Source organism: Podarcis bocagei (assembly GCF_964188305.1).
Source record: "Podarcis bocagei genome assembly, chromosome: 8".
Lineage (NCBI taxonomy): Eukaryota > Metazoa > Chordata > Lepidosauria > Squamata > Lacertidae > Podarcis > Podarcis bocagei.
Window position 1 is genome coordinate 45,075,162 of NC_138133.1, and position 16,401 is coordinate 45,091,562.

At 43.3% G+C, this 16,401-nt stretch overlaps 1 protein-coding gene across 1 annotated transcript in view; it reads right to left on the reverse strand.

Annotated features, from left to right (window-relative positions):
* Positions 1–16,401, reverse strand: part of EMILIN2 (elastin microfibril interfacer 2) — a 42,859-nt gene that overhangs the window by 7,180 nt on the left and 19,278 nt on the right. Inside the window, exons 5-6 of the mRNA XM_081205562.1 lie at positions 1,277–1,762; positions 273–314 (exon numbers count right to left, since the gene is read on the reverse strand). Of these exons, the coding sequence (XP_081061688.1) occupies positions 273–314; positions 1,277–1,762 (528 nt within the window). The remainder of the gene's footprint in view (positions 1–272; positions 315–1,276; positions 1,763–16,401) is intronic.

Consider the following 16,401-nt stretch of genomic DNA (forward strand, 5'->3'; position numbering starts at 1 on the left):
TGAAGGGCTGTATACAAATTACTAAATAATGATCTCTAGGTGTCAGGGACAGCCAGGAATCTGAAGAGTGAACAGAGGAGGCAGCGGGGCAGGAGGATGATTCAGGGAAAGTAGTTTATAAGTTTCAGATTTTGAAACTATACTAGAAGAAATAGTTTCTTACTGTCATCTGAAATAGTATTTATGCTATAAACTGCTTTATTAAATGCCAGCAAGCAAGTTATGGGAATTAGCAAAAAGAAAAGAAAAAAAATCTGAAAACGTGGGATTACCTTGTGCAGTTGTAGAGGGAGGCCGTGGAAGTTTTGGATAACCTACAAACAAGTATGAAAAAGATGCGTATTTCAAGCAAATTTACAGTCTCTAATAATGAAACACCCCTCCTGTCAAATGTGATTAATTCCAGTACCACCAGCATCTGTACTATAGTACTTAGTAACTGCTGTATCTGCATTTCTCAGAATTTTTGGAGTGGTCCTTTTGAAATGAGTAGCATTATAGTAGACTACCGGTAAGTGGTTTAATTACTGCTATTTAAATGAAGAATTTAGAGGGCCATGACCTGGCACATTCTCATTCCCTTCCTGCATGTTTTAGTGAAGAAAGGAATATACATAGTGGCTCCTGCTACTATCTATACAATGTTGGTGGGAAGCAGCGATATTGCAGATAGGAATGGCTGCTATCCTCCACTGAAGTGGTGTGCAATGTTAGCAAATCACTCCTCCGAGGCTGCATTATGTGATTGGTGTAATTCACATGACTGTCTGAGAAGAAGCATGAGAACAGGATACAGTCCTATCTGTATGTACTATGTAATGTACTTTCACTTTTACTAGTTGCCTGCCTGTTCTCTCTTGGAGCTGAATGAGAGAGAGCCATGATTCTGTGTCTGTATATAGTATAAATAAATAAAGTTTAGATCTATGGATGGTTCGTTCTTCTTGCTGCGTTATGCCAGAAGATTAGCATGCATCTTTCATCTGGAAGATGTCACTGAAGGGCACACTGGAACGAAGGAACGTGCCATTCCAGAGTTGTGCTTACCGGGAGGACACTCGGAAAGGTCAGTGGGACTGAGGGAGCCTCTGGGCGACCCCAGAGCATCGTAAATCCCAACATGCTAAGGTAAGGAGGATTGGATTCCCCAGGTATGTTGGTATGGAACAAACAGCCATATTTTTTACACAGAACATCTGATCACCGCATTCTGAATAAATATGCATATTTTATCAATGACAAGAAACAACAAGTAACTCAGAGATAATCTGCTCACCTGGTGCTCCAGCAGACCCTTCAGAAACCAGCATGTTATTCTGGCCATTTTGGCCATTTTTGCTTTTTTTCCGTCCTTTTTCCGACATTAAAACTGTACCAGGAGGTCCTGCCTGTCCAGTTTCCATAAATATCCCACTTGACCCAGGCAAGGAAGGTTTTGATCCTGCTTTAAATCCTGGTGATGATGGCCGTAAAGGAGTTCTGGAATCTGGTGGCTGAAGAGGTATTCCTTGCAATGGTGGTTGTACGATTATTTGTGGATCTGATGGCTTCAAAGGTATTCTTATTTCTGGAATCTGTAGGTGTATTCTTGGCTGTGATGGCTGCACATGTTCCCCTGGTTGTGGCTGTAGTGGTGTCCTTGGCTGTGATGGTGCTGGATGTGTTCCTGACTGAGATGGTTGTAATGGTTTTCTTGGATCTGGTGGTGGCAAGGGAATCTTTCCTTGTGGTTTCCTTGGTAGTAACACTGCTGGATTTTCAGCTAAAGGTTTGTAGAGGGAAGAAAATGGACCAATCAGAAGTTTTGGCTAACTTGGCTTGAATAATATTTGAATATATGATTATAAGAATGGCAAAGCCTCTCCTCTTCTGTTAGGGAAGGAGTTGCGAGCGGGACTCGCTTCCCACACTTTGCAGGAGGGCATGGTTGGGCCCCCTGTATCACAGTGAGTCCTGGGCCCGCGTTACGCCCTCAGCCGGCCAATCCAGCTATCTGGGGGGCATGGTTTGCCGCATTTAAGTGGTCATGGGCCCAGCGCTCTGCCTGCATTCTGCACGGAACAAATCATCACAACTTTGTAAGGTTTGGCAGTTAGGCATTGGAAAATGTGTTGTGTGTTAGAAGGGAGGTTGTGGCCATCACCTACCCCTCCCTTTGAAGGGTATTCCGTTAAAGGAATCCGGTGGTCGTGGTAGAAACACATATTTAAGGTTTGATAGTTCTCACTCCAGATCACCAAGGCACAACCTACAATATGGTCAGTTTTCGAGAATAAAGCACAACTGTTCTACAGAAAATGATTTTATGCATGAATTCCATATACTGAGTAATCAGTTATTTAACAGAAAGTAAGTGACGCGGGTGGCGCTGTGGGTTAAACCACAGAGCCTAGGACTTGCCGATCAGAAGGTCGGCGGTTCGAATCCCCGTGACGGGGTTGCTCCCGTTGTTCAGTCCCTGCTCCTGCCAACCTAGCAGTTTGAAAGCACATCAAAGTGCAAGTAGATAAATAGGTACCGCTCTGGCGGGAAGGTAAACGGCGTTTCCGTGCGCTGCTCTGGTTCGCCAGAAGCGGCTTAGTCATGCTGGCCACATGACCCGGAAGCTGTACGCCGGCTCCCTCAGCCAATAAAGTGAGATGAGCGCCGCAACTCCAGAGTCGGCCATGACTGGACCTAATGGTCAGGGTCCCTTTACCTTTAAGTGACTAATAGTTTGAGCAAAGCTTCACAAATATCACAAACTGATATTTTAATTAAAGTACCGGGGGGTGGGGAGTGGATTTTATTTTCAAAACATGTTTTGGCCAATTATCATTTTAAGACTTTCAGGGGCTATAAAAGACAATACATCAAATGAACAATATATTCTCAACACTTAATTGATACAAACTAAATTGATAATACACAAATTGCATGTATACCCTACTTAAACTAAAAATCAAACTGCAGAGGATCTCTGTTAGCTATATCTCGTATTCACATTAACTGGGACTTGAATTATTGTCTGAAAGAAAGAAATAATATATATAATGAAGAATCATATGTGATTAAAAAGGACTTTAAATGGTAAGCATGGTAGTCCAAAATACCTCAGGGGAGTGTCTCCAAAGCTTATAATTGTACAAGAGAAAATCTAGCTCTTCATTAAGCCCACGTGGGGCAAAGTTTTTAGCCTCAATATCTACACTGTTTCTTTCCTTTACAAAATCTTATCTGTATACGGCTTTTCAAGAGCCCAAAACATTAGATCTGCTACAGAATGATTCTGTTCCATAATGTGACTGACTGAAGGGGTACCCAGAGTTGGGGCTTTTTAAATTTCTGATATTACAAAGATAATTTTTTAAGGACCCTTGATGCTTTCCCCACGTAGTTGGGGTTGTGGTTTTTTGTTGTTGTTGTTGTTGTTTTGGCAAGTGATATAAACTACACAGGCAGTGTTACAGGTGGTAAAACATATATTTTGTGTTGAGTGGTCTTAAAATTCTGTTGCTTTACAAGTGTACCTACAACACAGTGTTCTTTTAAAATTATTATTAATAAAATTTCTATACCACTCTTCATCAGAAGATCACAGGGCAATTTACAATATAAAAACACAAAATAATAACCATAATAACAAACCAAAACAATAACCCCCTACACACAATTTAAAAGGTTATAGATTGGCTAATTAAACAAAGGTCTGGGAGAAGAGAAATGTTTTTGCCTGGCACCTAAAGATAATTAACGAAAGTGCTAGGTGAGCTTTCCTGGGGAGAGCATTTCATAAATCTTGAGGCATATTTTCTTTTGGTTTTGGGTTAAACAATATAGATACAAGCAGCTGGTCAAAACAAAATGGACCTGAATTCTCAAAACACCAAACTTCACTATTTACCACAAAAGCTGCAACTGTATGTTTTTATTGAACTGACTAGCCAGGGAAGAATGTCACCGTATTTAATATGGATCAGTAAGGTGTCCCTCAGTTTTGGGAAATCTTAGTTTCCTTTGCAGTCTCGTTTTTGCAGAACAGGGCTAAGGACATATCTTTCCCAATTTAACATTTCTTTCTATTTTTGAATTCAGACTGTCGAACTAGAGCCTTGCAAAGCTGGTAATATGGCCAAGCATTTCAATAACCTTTGCCTCTACCAGGCAGACCCAGAACAAGCTCCCTCAAAATCGTAGGCCTATGCCAATTGGCCCACCTCCCGCCTCCCCGCCCCAGTTCTGGCCTGTGTCTAACCATATAATATACTTGCCATTATTGTATAAGTTCACAGATGGTTTTGTGGGAAGCATATACAAGGATTAAAAGCTGTTACATATAGAACATCATATCATGATCCATACAGCTTTAGAGCTTAGGGCTATGAGAAGCAGAGCTAAGTGAAAACATGGGTATGTTTTGCTTTGCTTTCCCCATTGCCAGCAAACGGGAAGCCCCACTTTTATTACATAAGATTTGCTAGATGATCACAGCCAAATAATACGTCAGCAGTGTTCAGTGGGATTTATAAAGCAGTTTAGGCTGATAAATATTAGTATGTTTACCATTTAAAAAATGCATAATGCACTCTGGGGACTTTAAAAAATGCTACTTAAGTGCTGAAGGGAAATTACTGCTGCACTGACTGCACTGAAAGATATTAGTTCGTATTCTAACATATATGCAGTTGCTGCAGGGATATCTTGAACATGACAAAGGAAAATTATGAAAGAAATACCATATTTTTTGCCCCATAGGACACACCGGCCTATAGGACGCACCTAGTTTTTTGGGGGGGAAATAAAGGGGGGGAAATTTATTTTTTCCCCAGGTGCGGGGCTGGGGCGGGGGATGCCCGAGCTTCCCCCGACCCCAGCCCCCAGAACAGGCTGCTATCCGCAAGCCTAGGGAGCCCGGTGGGAAGTCGCGCCGGTCTTCCCAGGCTTGCGGATATCTGTCCCCCGAGCTTGTGGGGCTGGCGGTGGGGAGACGCGCGCTTCTCCCCAGCGCCAGCCTCCAAACCAGGTTGGGGAACAGCGGGATGGTGGCGCTGTGCCTCCCCGCTGTCCCCCGACCTGGTTTGGAGGATAGCTTCCTGAAGCCTGGAGAGCAAGAGGGGTCGGTGCGCACCGACTCCTCTCGCTCTCCACGCTTCAGCGAAAGCCTGCATTCGCCCCATAGGACGCACACACATTTCCCCTTCATTTTGGGAGGGGAAAAAGTTCGTCCTATAGGGTGAAAAATACGGTAGTTCACTGAGATACGAGAAGTGAACAAACCAAATGAGCAAGCTGTTTACATGTGATCCTAGTAATTGGCCTACCCAAAATGCTTGTCAGGACCAGCTTCCATAGCACAGTTGCCAGGACTGATAGCTCCTGCTTCCTACTTCCCCCTAAGTCCCGTGAGAGGGAGCTCTTGCTTGTTGTTCTGCCACATGCATAGGTCCTTGTGTCCTTGGGGATAAAGGGGAAGGGGAGCCAAATGCAGTAGGACAGGCAATCCTATAGAAGGTACAACTGCAATATATACTAGTAATTGCAGATGGTGGGGAAACAGGTCTGCTAAACCAGCCTCTCTTAGCCTTGGTTCTTGGATTGCAAAATGACAGTAATCACCCTATTTCCAGTGCTTACCCCCCCCCCGGGGGGACGCAGAGGCACGCACAGCCCTAAACATTTTGTGAATCTAAGTTTAGCCTCATTGATGGGCAGTATTTCAATATGATTAGGAAAATGAGAGTACCCCTAAACATTTTTTAAGAAAAAGAGCACTGTTACTAGCAGGGATGAATGTGAAGACCTTTAGAAAAAGTGATTATTAATAACGTCATAAACAGAGCAAGTGTTATTTAAGATAATCTATGTGAATGTTGCCTAGGCAGTGCAAAATTTCATATAGAAAAAAAATCCTACAGTTCCCACTGCCCTCAGGACATTCACTATTTAAAAAAATAGGCACCCTATCAAACAATACTGTTGTATCTTCTATAGTATAAATAATTGTGCTGATAGATGTGTTAGCTAAAGTATTACTATGTTTAGCAGGCTGAGTGAACTCTACAGTTATGAGAGAATACAGAGATATGAGTGGAAATAAATTTCTGCACCATTCTGTTCTGCTTATCTGAGGCAGATAAACTATGTTGACATTGTAAGTGTCATTGCTGAATTTAGCAATATTCTGATAAGGTGGTGCTCCAAATGCCCTACTCCAAGGAAAGTGACAGCAAGGAGAAGATCCTGCAACCATCCCATTATCACAACATGATTTATTTAAGGTGGCACAATACTTCAAATTGTGCGGCCAAATTATGCAGCCTTTCGACATCATAGGGTTTTAATGACAGGAGAAGGCACACCATAATGAATTTCCATTCTGCACATCTCTTAAAGATACAGATTCCGTCCTGTGGGTGCCCCTAACAATGCTACAGTCTCTTGGCTCTTTGGCACAGAATATTCTACATCCTTTTTGACAACCAACAAAATGGAAGCAGCAATTGCCAATGTTCACTTCTTCATCCCACATCCAGTGAATGTGATCAAAAGATATATAACTCCCCACCCCCAATTTGAATTGCATCCCCTTTGCATTGCAATGATGTGGAATAACAGAATTAATTACCGTACTTAAAATTTCACCATAGTGGACCGTGAGACAAATAATGTGGTTTTGTTAGAAGCCATGCTGCAGTGCAGCAGAAATAGTGCTGCATGGGATGAATATATGATGGAATAGAAATTGATGCCTTCTTATACCTGAGCTGACAAAGCCTCCTGTTACTAGGACTGGTATGAAGGTCACCCACTCAGCCAATCTAGTTCAACCACAAGCATCCTTTGCAGCACACTTTGCTCCCCCCCCCCCGACCTTCCTGACAGTAATATACAGAAGGTCCACAACTTACATGGTGGTTATATTCTGGCAGAGGGCCTTCTCGGTAGTGGCACCCGCCCTGTGGAATGCCCTCCCATCAGATGTCAAAGAGATAAACAACTACCTGACATTTAGAAGACATCTGAAGGCAGCCCTGTTTAGGGAAGTTTTTAATGTGTGACATTTTAATGTATTTTTAATCTTTGTTGGAAGTAGCCCAGAGTGGCTGGGGAAACCCAGCCAGATGGGCGGGGTACAAATAATAAATTATTATTATTATTATTATTATTATTATTATTATTATTATTATTATTATTACTGGTGATCGTGCCTAAGGCCAAAATCGAGTATAGTCAAAACCCACTGGGCCAAATGATATGTGGGACTGCCAAAGTCATTTTCCCCAGAACACTGCCACCTGAACTATGAGACTCTTAATCTCAGGGTCATGGGTGGGTGAAAGTTTCCTACAATTCAGGGGGTTGGACTAGACCAGTGTTTCCCAACCGGTGTTCCGCGGCACACTAGTGTGCCGCCAGACGTTGCCTGGTGTGCCGTGGGAGGGAGGCTGGCGAGTCGGGCTAATCCTCCGACGAGCTCCACCTCCAGACCCATTGCTCAAATCCTTTAACCCAGGAAGGCAGGAGGGCGGGGAGGGGGGGGGAGAAAGAGAAAAAAGAAAGGGGGGAAAAAAAGAAGGGGAAGAGAAAATATTTTTTAAAAAAAAGGAAAGAGAGGAAAAAAGCGAGGGATGGAGGAAGGGGAAGGGGGAAGAAGATGGGGGGTCTTTGTGTATAAACAGAAGGGGAGGACAATGAAGAGGGGCGGGGCTTGGCAGGCAGCAGATAACTGGGGAGGGGGGCGCGGCTGGCAGCGGCTCAAGGCAGGAAGGGAGGAGCTGCCTCGCGGAGTCTTGGGCTGCAGAGATTTCCCGTTCAGGAGCGCGGGAGGCCACGCTGTGGATGGGAATCTCCTCCTCCTCTTCCTCCTCCTCCTCCTCCAGGAGAGAGGGTGGTCCGCCCCACCGAGTCGGGCCTGCTCAAGCGTGGGAGCCTATAGTTAGAGCTCAGCTCCTTTTCTTGCCTTCCCCGCCCCCCCCACGGAGCACATTTTCCTCGCCCCCCCAACCCCCGCATGTAGAATAGAAGCCCTCCAGCCTCCACGGTGCACAAACTCTCCCCTCTGCAACGAAGCGCTTTGTTGCATATCTTTGGTGAGGTTTTTAGGCAGTCTTGGTGCACCTTAAATCAGCGCTAATTGCGCCTGGACGCAGTATTTACTTCCGAGTAGGCCCCCTTCTCCCCCCCCCCGGTAGCACCTGACGTTGCTATTCGTATCATCAGGTTTATTTGTTGATAATTTAATTGTTTTAAAAGCATCATGCTAAAGAGCTCTCTCCCACCCCCAGACCCTTGGGCAAAACAGAAACACACACATGCACAAACACAGAGATTGAGCCCTGCAGGTTTTATGAAATGAATGGATTCTGAATGCCTGTTTCAGTGGCTTGTCCGCCTTAGGCTGCTGGGCCAGACACCTGTTACACGGTGCAGTCCGTAAGCTGTGAGCGCTGCTACCTGCCGCCGAGACCACGTAACGACAGTCTTGAAAGACCTACATTGGCTCCCAGTACCTTTCCGAGCACAATTCAAAGTGTTGGTGCTGACCTTTAAAGCCCTAAGCGGTTTCGGTCCAGTATACCTGAAGTAGCGTCTCCGCCACCATCGTTCAGCCCAGACACTGAGATCCAGTGCCAAGGGCCTTCTGGCAATTCCCTCACTGTGAAAAGTGAGGTTACAGGGAACCAGGCAGAGGGCCTTCTCGGTAGTGGCGCCCGCCCTGTGGAATGCCCTCCCATCAGACATCAAAGAGATAAACCAGTGTTTCCCAACCGGTGCGAGACGTTGCCTGGTGTGCCGTGGGAGGGAGGCGGGCGAGTCGGGCGGCGAGAGGCGGGGCGGCGACGGCGAGGAGAGGCCGCCCAGCGTGGGGCTCTCGCCGTCTGCCTGCCTGGCTGCCTGCGTGGCGCTGACGTCACGGGGCTGTAACGTGCCCCACATAGGCACACGCGGGGCGGCGAGCGAGCTCCCTCCCACATCCCATCGCCGCTCGCTTCGGCCGGCCTACTGGGCTGTCGCAGGCGGAAGGCCTGCGCATGCTCGAGGTTTCCGCGCCTTCGGGATTCCCTTCACGCCTTCCTTCTCCCGGGTCCTTGAGAGCGCGGGAAGCGGCAGCACGAGACCGGCGTTGAGCCTGGTAGGTATTGCGCTTGCCAAGGCAGTCATTTGGGAAATGAAAACTTGCAAAGCAAGCAACCAGTTCAATCTGAAGTACGTGTATGCTTAATATCCTGTATCTGAAACCTGTTCTGCCCCCTCCCCCACACTTGGTGCCATTTTCATCTACACATGCAGCAGAGTAAGTTGACCCAGAATAGTACCAATTCAGATGGCAGATGGGAGAATGACAGTGCTGAATGCTTTCCCATGTAGAACAGTCCCTGCAAATAAAAACCTAGCATATTTGGAAGAGGGATGCTAGCCTAACCATTACCTTCTATGCTGTTACTATTTATTTATTTATTTTTACATAAGTAAAAAGTGACCTTTCCCCATCTGGCATGGTGGTGTGCCTCGAGATTTTTTTCATGAAACAAGTGTGCCTTTGCCCAAAAAAGGTTGGGAAACACTGGACTAGACGACCCTCATGGTCCCTTCCAACTCTACAAGTCTGTGATTCTGTAAGGTGTCATCACCTCCTTTAGCAGGCTACAATGTAGCTTTGTTTTTGTTTAGTTATAGCACTTTGATTGGTTTTTAGGTTTGTTTCATTGGCAAGGGAAAAAAGCTAAGTGCAATTTACTTCTGCATCTGCTTGACTGAATATCCCCCCCCAAAATCACAGAATTGTAGAGTTGGAAGAGACCCTAAGGGCTATCCAGTCCAACCTCCTGCAATGCAGGAATCTCAGTGAGACAGATTCTGTTCAGAGTATGCTGTGAATACAGAAATGGCATAGAGGGTCAGAGCTTTTTCACAGAAGCTCAGAGAATAATTCTAGATACAGTGGTACCTCGGGTTAAGAACTTAATTCGTTCCTGAGGTCCGTTCTTAACCTGAAACTGTTCTTAACCTGAAGCACCACTTCAGCTAATGGGACCTCCCACTGCCGCCGTGCTGCTGCTGCATGATTTCTGTTCTTATCCTGAAGCAAAGTTCTTAACCCGAGGTATCATTTCTGGGTTAGCGGAGTCTGTAACCTGAAGCATCTGTAACCCGAGGTACCACTGTATATAATAATGCTAAGCAAAGGAAGTTCATATACCAAATCAGCTTTTGACTGCTGTCTGTCAGCTAATCATTGGCTGAGTTACTGAAGTGTCACAAAAGTCTTCACAGATACTCTAACTGCTAATGAGCAAGAGTAATTCATGGAATGTAAGAAGCCAGCCTGTCAACATGTGTTGCACTCAAATACTCAAACACACATATTGCACTAATTACGAAGACCACACACATTTGTAAGTAAGTTCCTTTCCCTTTAAATGCAAATATATGGGACCCTACATTTTCCCCAGTCTTCATTTACATGTCTTTTTAAAAAGACAAGACACAAATATATATGGACAAACACACACATTCTTATTTGATAGCATATGCCTATAGCGCAAAATAGTTTGTAAGAAGCAGCCATGCTAATCTTCCCTGCATAATCCCAGGGTTAAGATTAAAGTGATCCTAAAGAAGGCAAGTTTTCATTTGACACTTGGAACTCTAACAGATAGTCAAGTACAAAATACATGTTCCTTGCATCATTTGTGAACAGTGCACTGCATTGAAACTGGTGTTTTTCTGCAAAATATATCGAAATGGTGACTGAAACGTGTTTCCATATAATTTGCCAAGAAAAGCAGCAATTGAAAACATTCTTGTGACATTCACAACTGATGCAGGCCTTATGTATTTCATACTCAGAGTGTTTTTATTTAAAAACAAAAGGAAGCTCTGCCTACCTCAGTCTAGCTGGTGGAAAGGAAACTAGATTGTTTGGACTAGGGGAATACATAACTCAGAGCCAAGGGGTAAGAGGGAGCTGTGTGTTGTTGACAGCTAAGAAGGAAGGTAGAAAAACAAAGGGACATAGAGTGCTAAAAATGGGGGCTGTGAACTCACAAGCCGAGGGACACTAAATTACTGCTTTGAATTAAACACAATAATAAGTACTAAGTATTCTTTATAAGAAAAGAACTATAATGCTGTTAGACAGAAACACAATAATGCTTTTTATATTATCTAGCTATGCTTTCTTAAAGTATCCATCTAGGGTGATCACTCATGCATTACAAAAAAAAAAGAGAGAGAAATTACAATAGGGAAGATTTGCAAAGAAATTTCGTATGCTAACAAATTTTAATGCAATACCTCTCATTAAACCAGGCTTCAACCAAACAGCCCTTAAATAGAGGTTTGCCACCTGAAAAATGTGGCACAAAGCTACCTTATCTCTATCACTGTACCCATATAATTTAAATTCTTCTCATTGAGAAAAAAGGCAATGAAAGATCTAGATGGAATCAGATGGTCCGTTGTTCCAAAGAGAGGTGTAAGAGTCAGCTTGTTTGGTGTGGCTCACCATAAATATTCCACACATGGATGCGCCCATGTGCTAATACTTAGCAGTACCTGATGTTTTGGCCTTTTTGGCCTCTGATACTGAGTTGCTTTATATCAGGGACTGCTTTCTTTAAGATCTAAAAATAGTGATAAAGGAACCACCATTTGGGCAAACCATGTGTTAGTAATCCAGACAGCAAGGGCAAAATTCATCCCAGGTGTCACTCCACTGTAGTTAACTCAGTAAATTAAAAGGGTACATTTAGGACAGTCTCTGTCTAACTCTTTTTTGGATAAATTATAAAGCAGGGGCTTTTCTCCACAGCCTGAAAAACAGCTGGAAAGGCGAACTGCACTTAGATCATTGTTGCATTTGAAAATAGAATATCCCCAGGGCACCATCTTTTTTCAGAAGTGTTCATAGTTCTTTATTTACTATTGGCAACTTAAAATGATGACACCAAAGGAGGCAACATGCCAAGTAACGTCATGCTTTACTTTCTGGTCAGATGCCAGGCCATGAGATAAGCTACCTTCAGATTTAAACCTCTGTTTCTTGGCCCACAACTTTTATTAATGTGATGAGGTATGCGAGGTACAGAGAAAACTGTGCTAAAATCAAAATTGTTGACTTTTTGTGTGTGTGAAAAAATATGATTTCTTTTAAGAAGAAACTAGAACAGGGGACAAAACTAAAAGCTAGTGATTCACCCATTCCATTTATACAAAATATAGAAGATTAATGACTTGAGTTAGCAACAGTTAATCCAAAACCTATGCACCACATCAGCAAAGCATATGCCATGCTTTGCAAGAGAAAATCTCTAACATGCAATAGAAACAATTCAGGCGCACATTTATCCATAAAACCTTGTCCCACTATACCGCCTTAAAAAAACCAAAAACCTCTAGCCCAGGGGTACCCAACACAGTGCCATCCAGATGCTGGCCTTCAGCTGACCACTGGCCATGCTGACTAGGGCTGATGAGTGTTATACTCCAACAACATCTGGAGGGCACCACATTGGCTACTCCTCCAACAGACTGCAGAATTTCACAGCCATCTTACCTTCTGTTCCTAATTAAATATTCTTTTTCATTATGATTATCAGTGGTTTCATCAGATTCTACACTTTGGTTCATGCAAAGCAGGGAGACTAGGAAGTCTAAGTTAGTAATAAAACTAAAATCTGTAACAGTACTAGGCAATCAACCAATTGTAATTTTATCATCCATCAAAGTTCAATCTCCATCCATTCCCAGCATTACTGATGAATTCAATAAAGCGAGCATAAAGGAAAATGTAACAGCGGTAGACTTAGGCTCCTCTAATGCAGTCCTATTTGCAGAAGGAACACTGAGATGCATTGATGGCTTTCCTGACTTTCTCTACCTCAATTGTAGCCCATTTCATTTGTTATCAGAACAGCATGGGAGACACACCTGTTATGGCTGGATCATGGCCCTCTGGTAACTCCTGCAACCATTTTGTATGGGGTTCCATTCCTGGCCCCCGCGAACGTCACTGGAGTGCACATAAGTCTGTTCTGCCCTGTTACACCCTTTCCCGCCCCGTCCTGACCTCTTCCAGGTCCAAAAGGACCCGTGAGTCGCATGCCAATTGGATATGCACAAAATGGTTGCCACATATACCATGTAATTCAGGTGAATGTCACCATTACTTTCATCCTTTGCCTTTACTGTATTGGACACAACTCTTCATGTTGCTTTATGGCCCAGGCATGATCAAAAGATAACACAGATATACCTTTATTGTGCTGTGGATCCCTGCTGGTATTACTATTTTACAAATTTAAGATGGCTTCATTGCAATTTTGTGTTGTGAGCTACTGGAGAAGTTGACAGTAAGTTTGATCCTAGGACAAAATTGCTCATCATGAGTAGGCTCTGACATTCTAATGCTGTTGGAGGATATCCACAATGCACTGAATATTCTTTCTGTGTCCAAGCAAGAACCCCACTACCTTTCAGGGAAGCACTGAATAAGTTAAGAACCAAATAAGGATTTGGCCCATGGCTTATACAGCAACAACCCATCAACATACATCTGGACTGACTCATTAAAAATGTCCTTGGCTCCATGTTGCTTAAAGTAAAAACTGATGCCAAAGCTAGAATATTCTTGGCTGCAAATTAGCACACCTTTTCCCTGCTTGAATTTCCAACTGGAATATATTATTTAACAGGTTTTGTTTGATAATCAGTACAAAAAATCATTATCAAAAGAAGACAATTATGGTTTGAGCCTGCAAAACTGAAGTGCAATCATTTAAGTCATATAATACGTTGTCAGATATTTTCATAAAGGTTAACACTAACCTATGCAAGATTAAAGGTTGCCCATTCAAATGCAGTTTATTGCAGCCATATACTGAACACTTCAGTTTGACTTAATGATATTCAGACACAGAGAACCATCTGCTTTGTTTTTCAAGTTGATTCCCAAGGTGACAGACACAAACTCACATATACACAAGTAGGACAAGATCCATTGGTCTTTAAGGTGCCACAATACACTTTGTCATTTTTGCTGCTAACGTGGTTACCCCTCTGAAAAACTTCATCAGAGATTTCCTAGTACAATTTGTTTATTAGTACTCCAAGAATCCTTACTCAATTTTCAGTATCAGCTGTCATTTCATCTCAAAACTTTCTGAAACCTCTTTGCTTTGTAAGTCTGAAATTCTGTGCACACTAACTGGCACAAGCATCACTTAATGTAGTAGGCTTTCATTCAAAGCAAACAGCATGCACATATTGGGCTGGATGTTTCCTTGCGGTCATATATACTTGGAAAGGAAAACTACAAATGTAGACCCTACACTTCTGAGCCTGAGTTGGGTAGCAATTCTGTCCAGGCAAGTAGCAGATCAACATCTCACATACTGTACTACACCACTTCCCTGGGCTAGAAGAATGCCATTGTGCTACTTCAGCTGTTCAACCAGAAATATTAACCATTGCAACATTGCAATGTACTTTGCAGCCTGGGAAAACCAAGACAAAGGAAGACAGCAAGCAGAGAAAATATAGATGAAATATAGGGCAGCAGAGTGATAGTCATAGAATTGTAGAGTTGGAAGGTAGCCCCAAGAGTCATTAGTCCAACCCCCTGCAATGCATGAATCCCAGCTAAAGCATCCATGACAGATGACCATCCAACCTCTGCTTAAAAAAATAAAATAAAAATGTAAGCATACTTTGTACTCAGAAGGTAGGATCTTTACTTGTGTTAGCATTATTAAAAGGGTTCTTAAAGTGTTTTGAATCTCGAAGAATGTTCTGTTATTGATTTCTTGCCCTAGTCTTCTCCTATCTGGCACCCTCCTGATGTTTTTGGACTACCAATCAGCCCTAGCCAGCAAAGCCAACAGTTAAGGATGATGGGAATTACAGTGCAGGTTTATCTGAAGGGCACCAGATGGGGAAAGGCTGCCTCACAGTTTCAAAATGGTGTATATTTTGGAAATGCATACAGTACTTCATTTTGTGGGATGATAACATCCAAAATGCATTTGCAAAGGGTTGATCGCAAGAGCTGTAGAACTCTGTGATGTCATACTCCCTGTGGCAGTTAAAGCAGTTGGTACAGTTATGGCGGTTAGTTGAAAAGTCTTAACAGTTAGAGCAGCAGGTTATGTTACATTGCTGTCTGCCTCAGAGCAGTGGCGTAGCGTGGGTTGTCAGCACCCGGGGCAAGGCAAGTAATTTGCGCCCCCTAACCCGTGGATTTGCGCCCCCTAACCCATGGATTTCCACACCCTAACCCTAACCCCCAGATGTTGCGCCTGGTGCGGCCCGCCCCCCTGCACCCCCCACGCTACGCCACTGCCTCAGAGTCAGTTACCCTGTAACAGTTTAATCTGTGTAAGAGGTTCTAGCAATTTAAGAAACATCCACCTGCATTGTATATTTAATCCGAAACTGCAAGTACACTAAGTAAAAATTATATGCCATTTAAACTTTAAAAGAGAGTGTCTTGCGTAGTTTTTATAGGAGGGAAAAGAGAACTAAGTAAAGGGTTGATCGACCTAAGGCTGTCTTCCACATCTCTGCAAATGGGAACTAGAATCTAATTCCAGCACATTTTTCTTTTCTTGCATTTGTTTGTTCTACTGTGCAGCGAGTTTTTTTAAAAAAACAAAAAATAATAATTATGACTGTACAGGAACCTTCTACTCTGATTCTCCAAGATTTAAAATAAGTATGGAGAACCTGTGACTCTCCAGATACTGCTAAACTACAACTTCCATCATCCCTAACCAATGTCATGCTGTTTGTGACAGATGGGAGTCCAACAAAATCTGGAGGGCCACAGATCCCCCACCCGTGGCTTTAAAAAAAATCAGGAATATTTACAGGCCATGGATGAGACAGATAGTGCAGAATGCATATGCTTGTGCCAACATAAGAGACAGCCTATTTATATAAATTATGAAATAATATGCCTCATTTAAATGAAACCTGAAGAAGAAATACAAACAAGACAAATACTAGCCCCTTCTACATTCACATTTTTTCACATTCGCAACTTGGTGCAGAGTAGGGGATCTGGTCCAAAATGCAAAGGATGCTGTCAGGGAGATATGTCACATGTTTGGGGCATGAGGAAATTTTCCCTGGGTGCAGAGGATTTACATTCCTATTTAAGAGTTCCACTGCCTGCAATGTTTTGACAGATTCCTCACTATACTCAGATGGTGTGCTTACCCTATGATGCAAGCACTTCGCTTCAGATCCGACTGAATATTCTAACAACTGTAATATGGCAGCTTATTTCACAACAGCTCGTGCGGTGTCAGTTGTGAAATGAGCAGGGCAGAGCTATACAGTTCTGCACTACTGGACTCTAAAAGCTAAGGGATAACTCTTTGCTACAGATCTGCCTGAAGAGATGCCCAGCTATGCTGA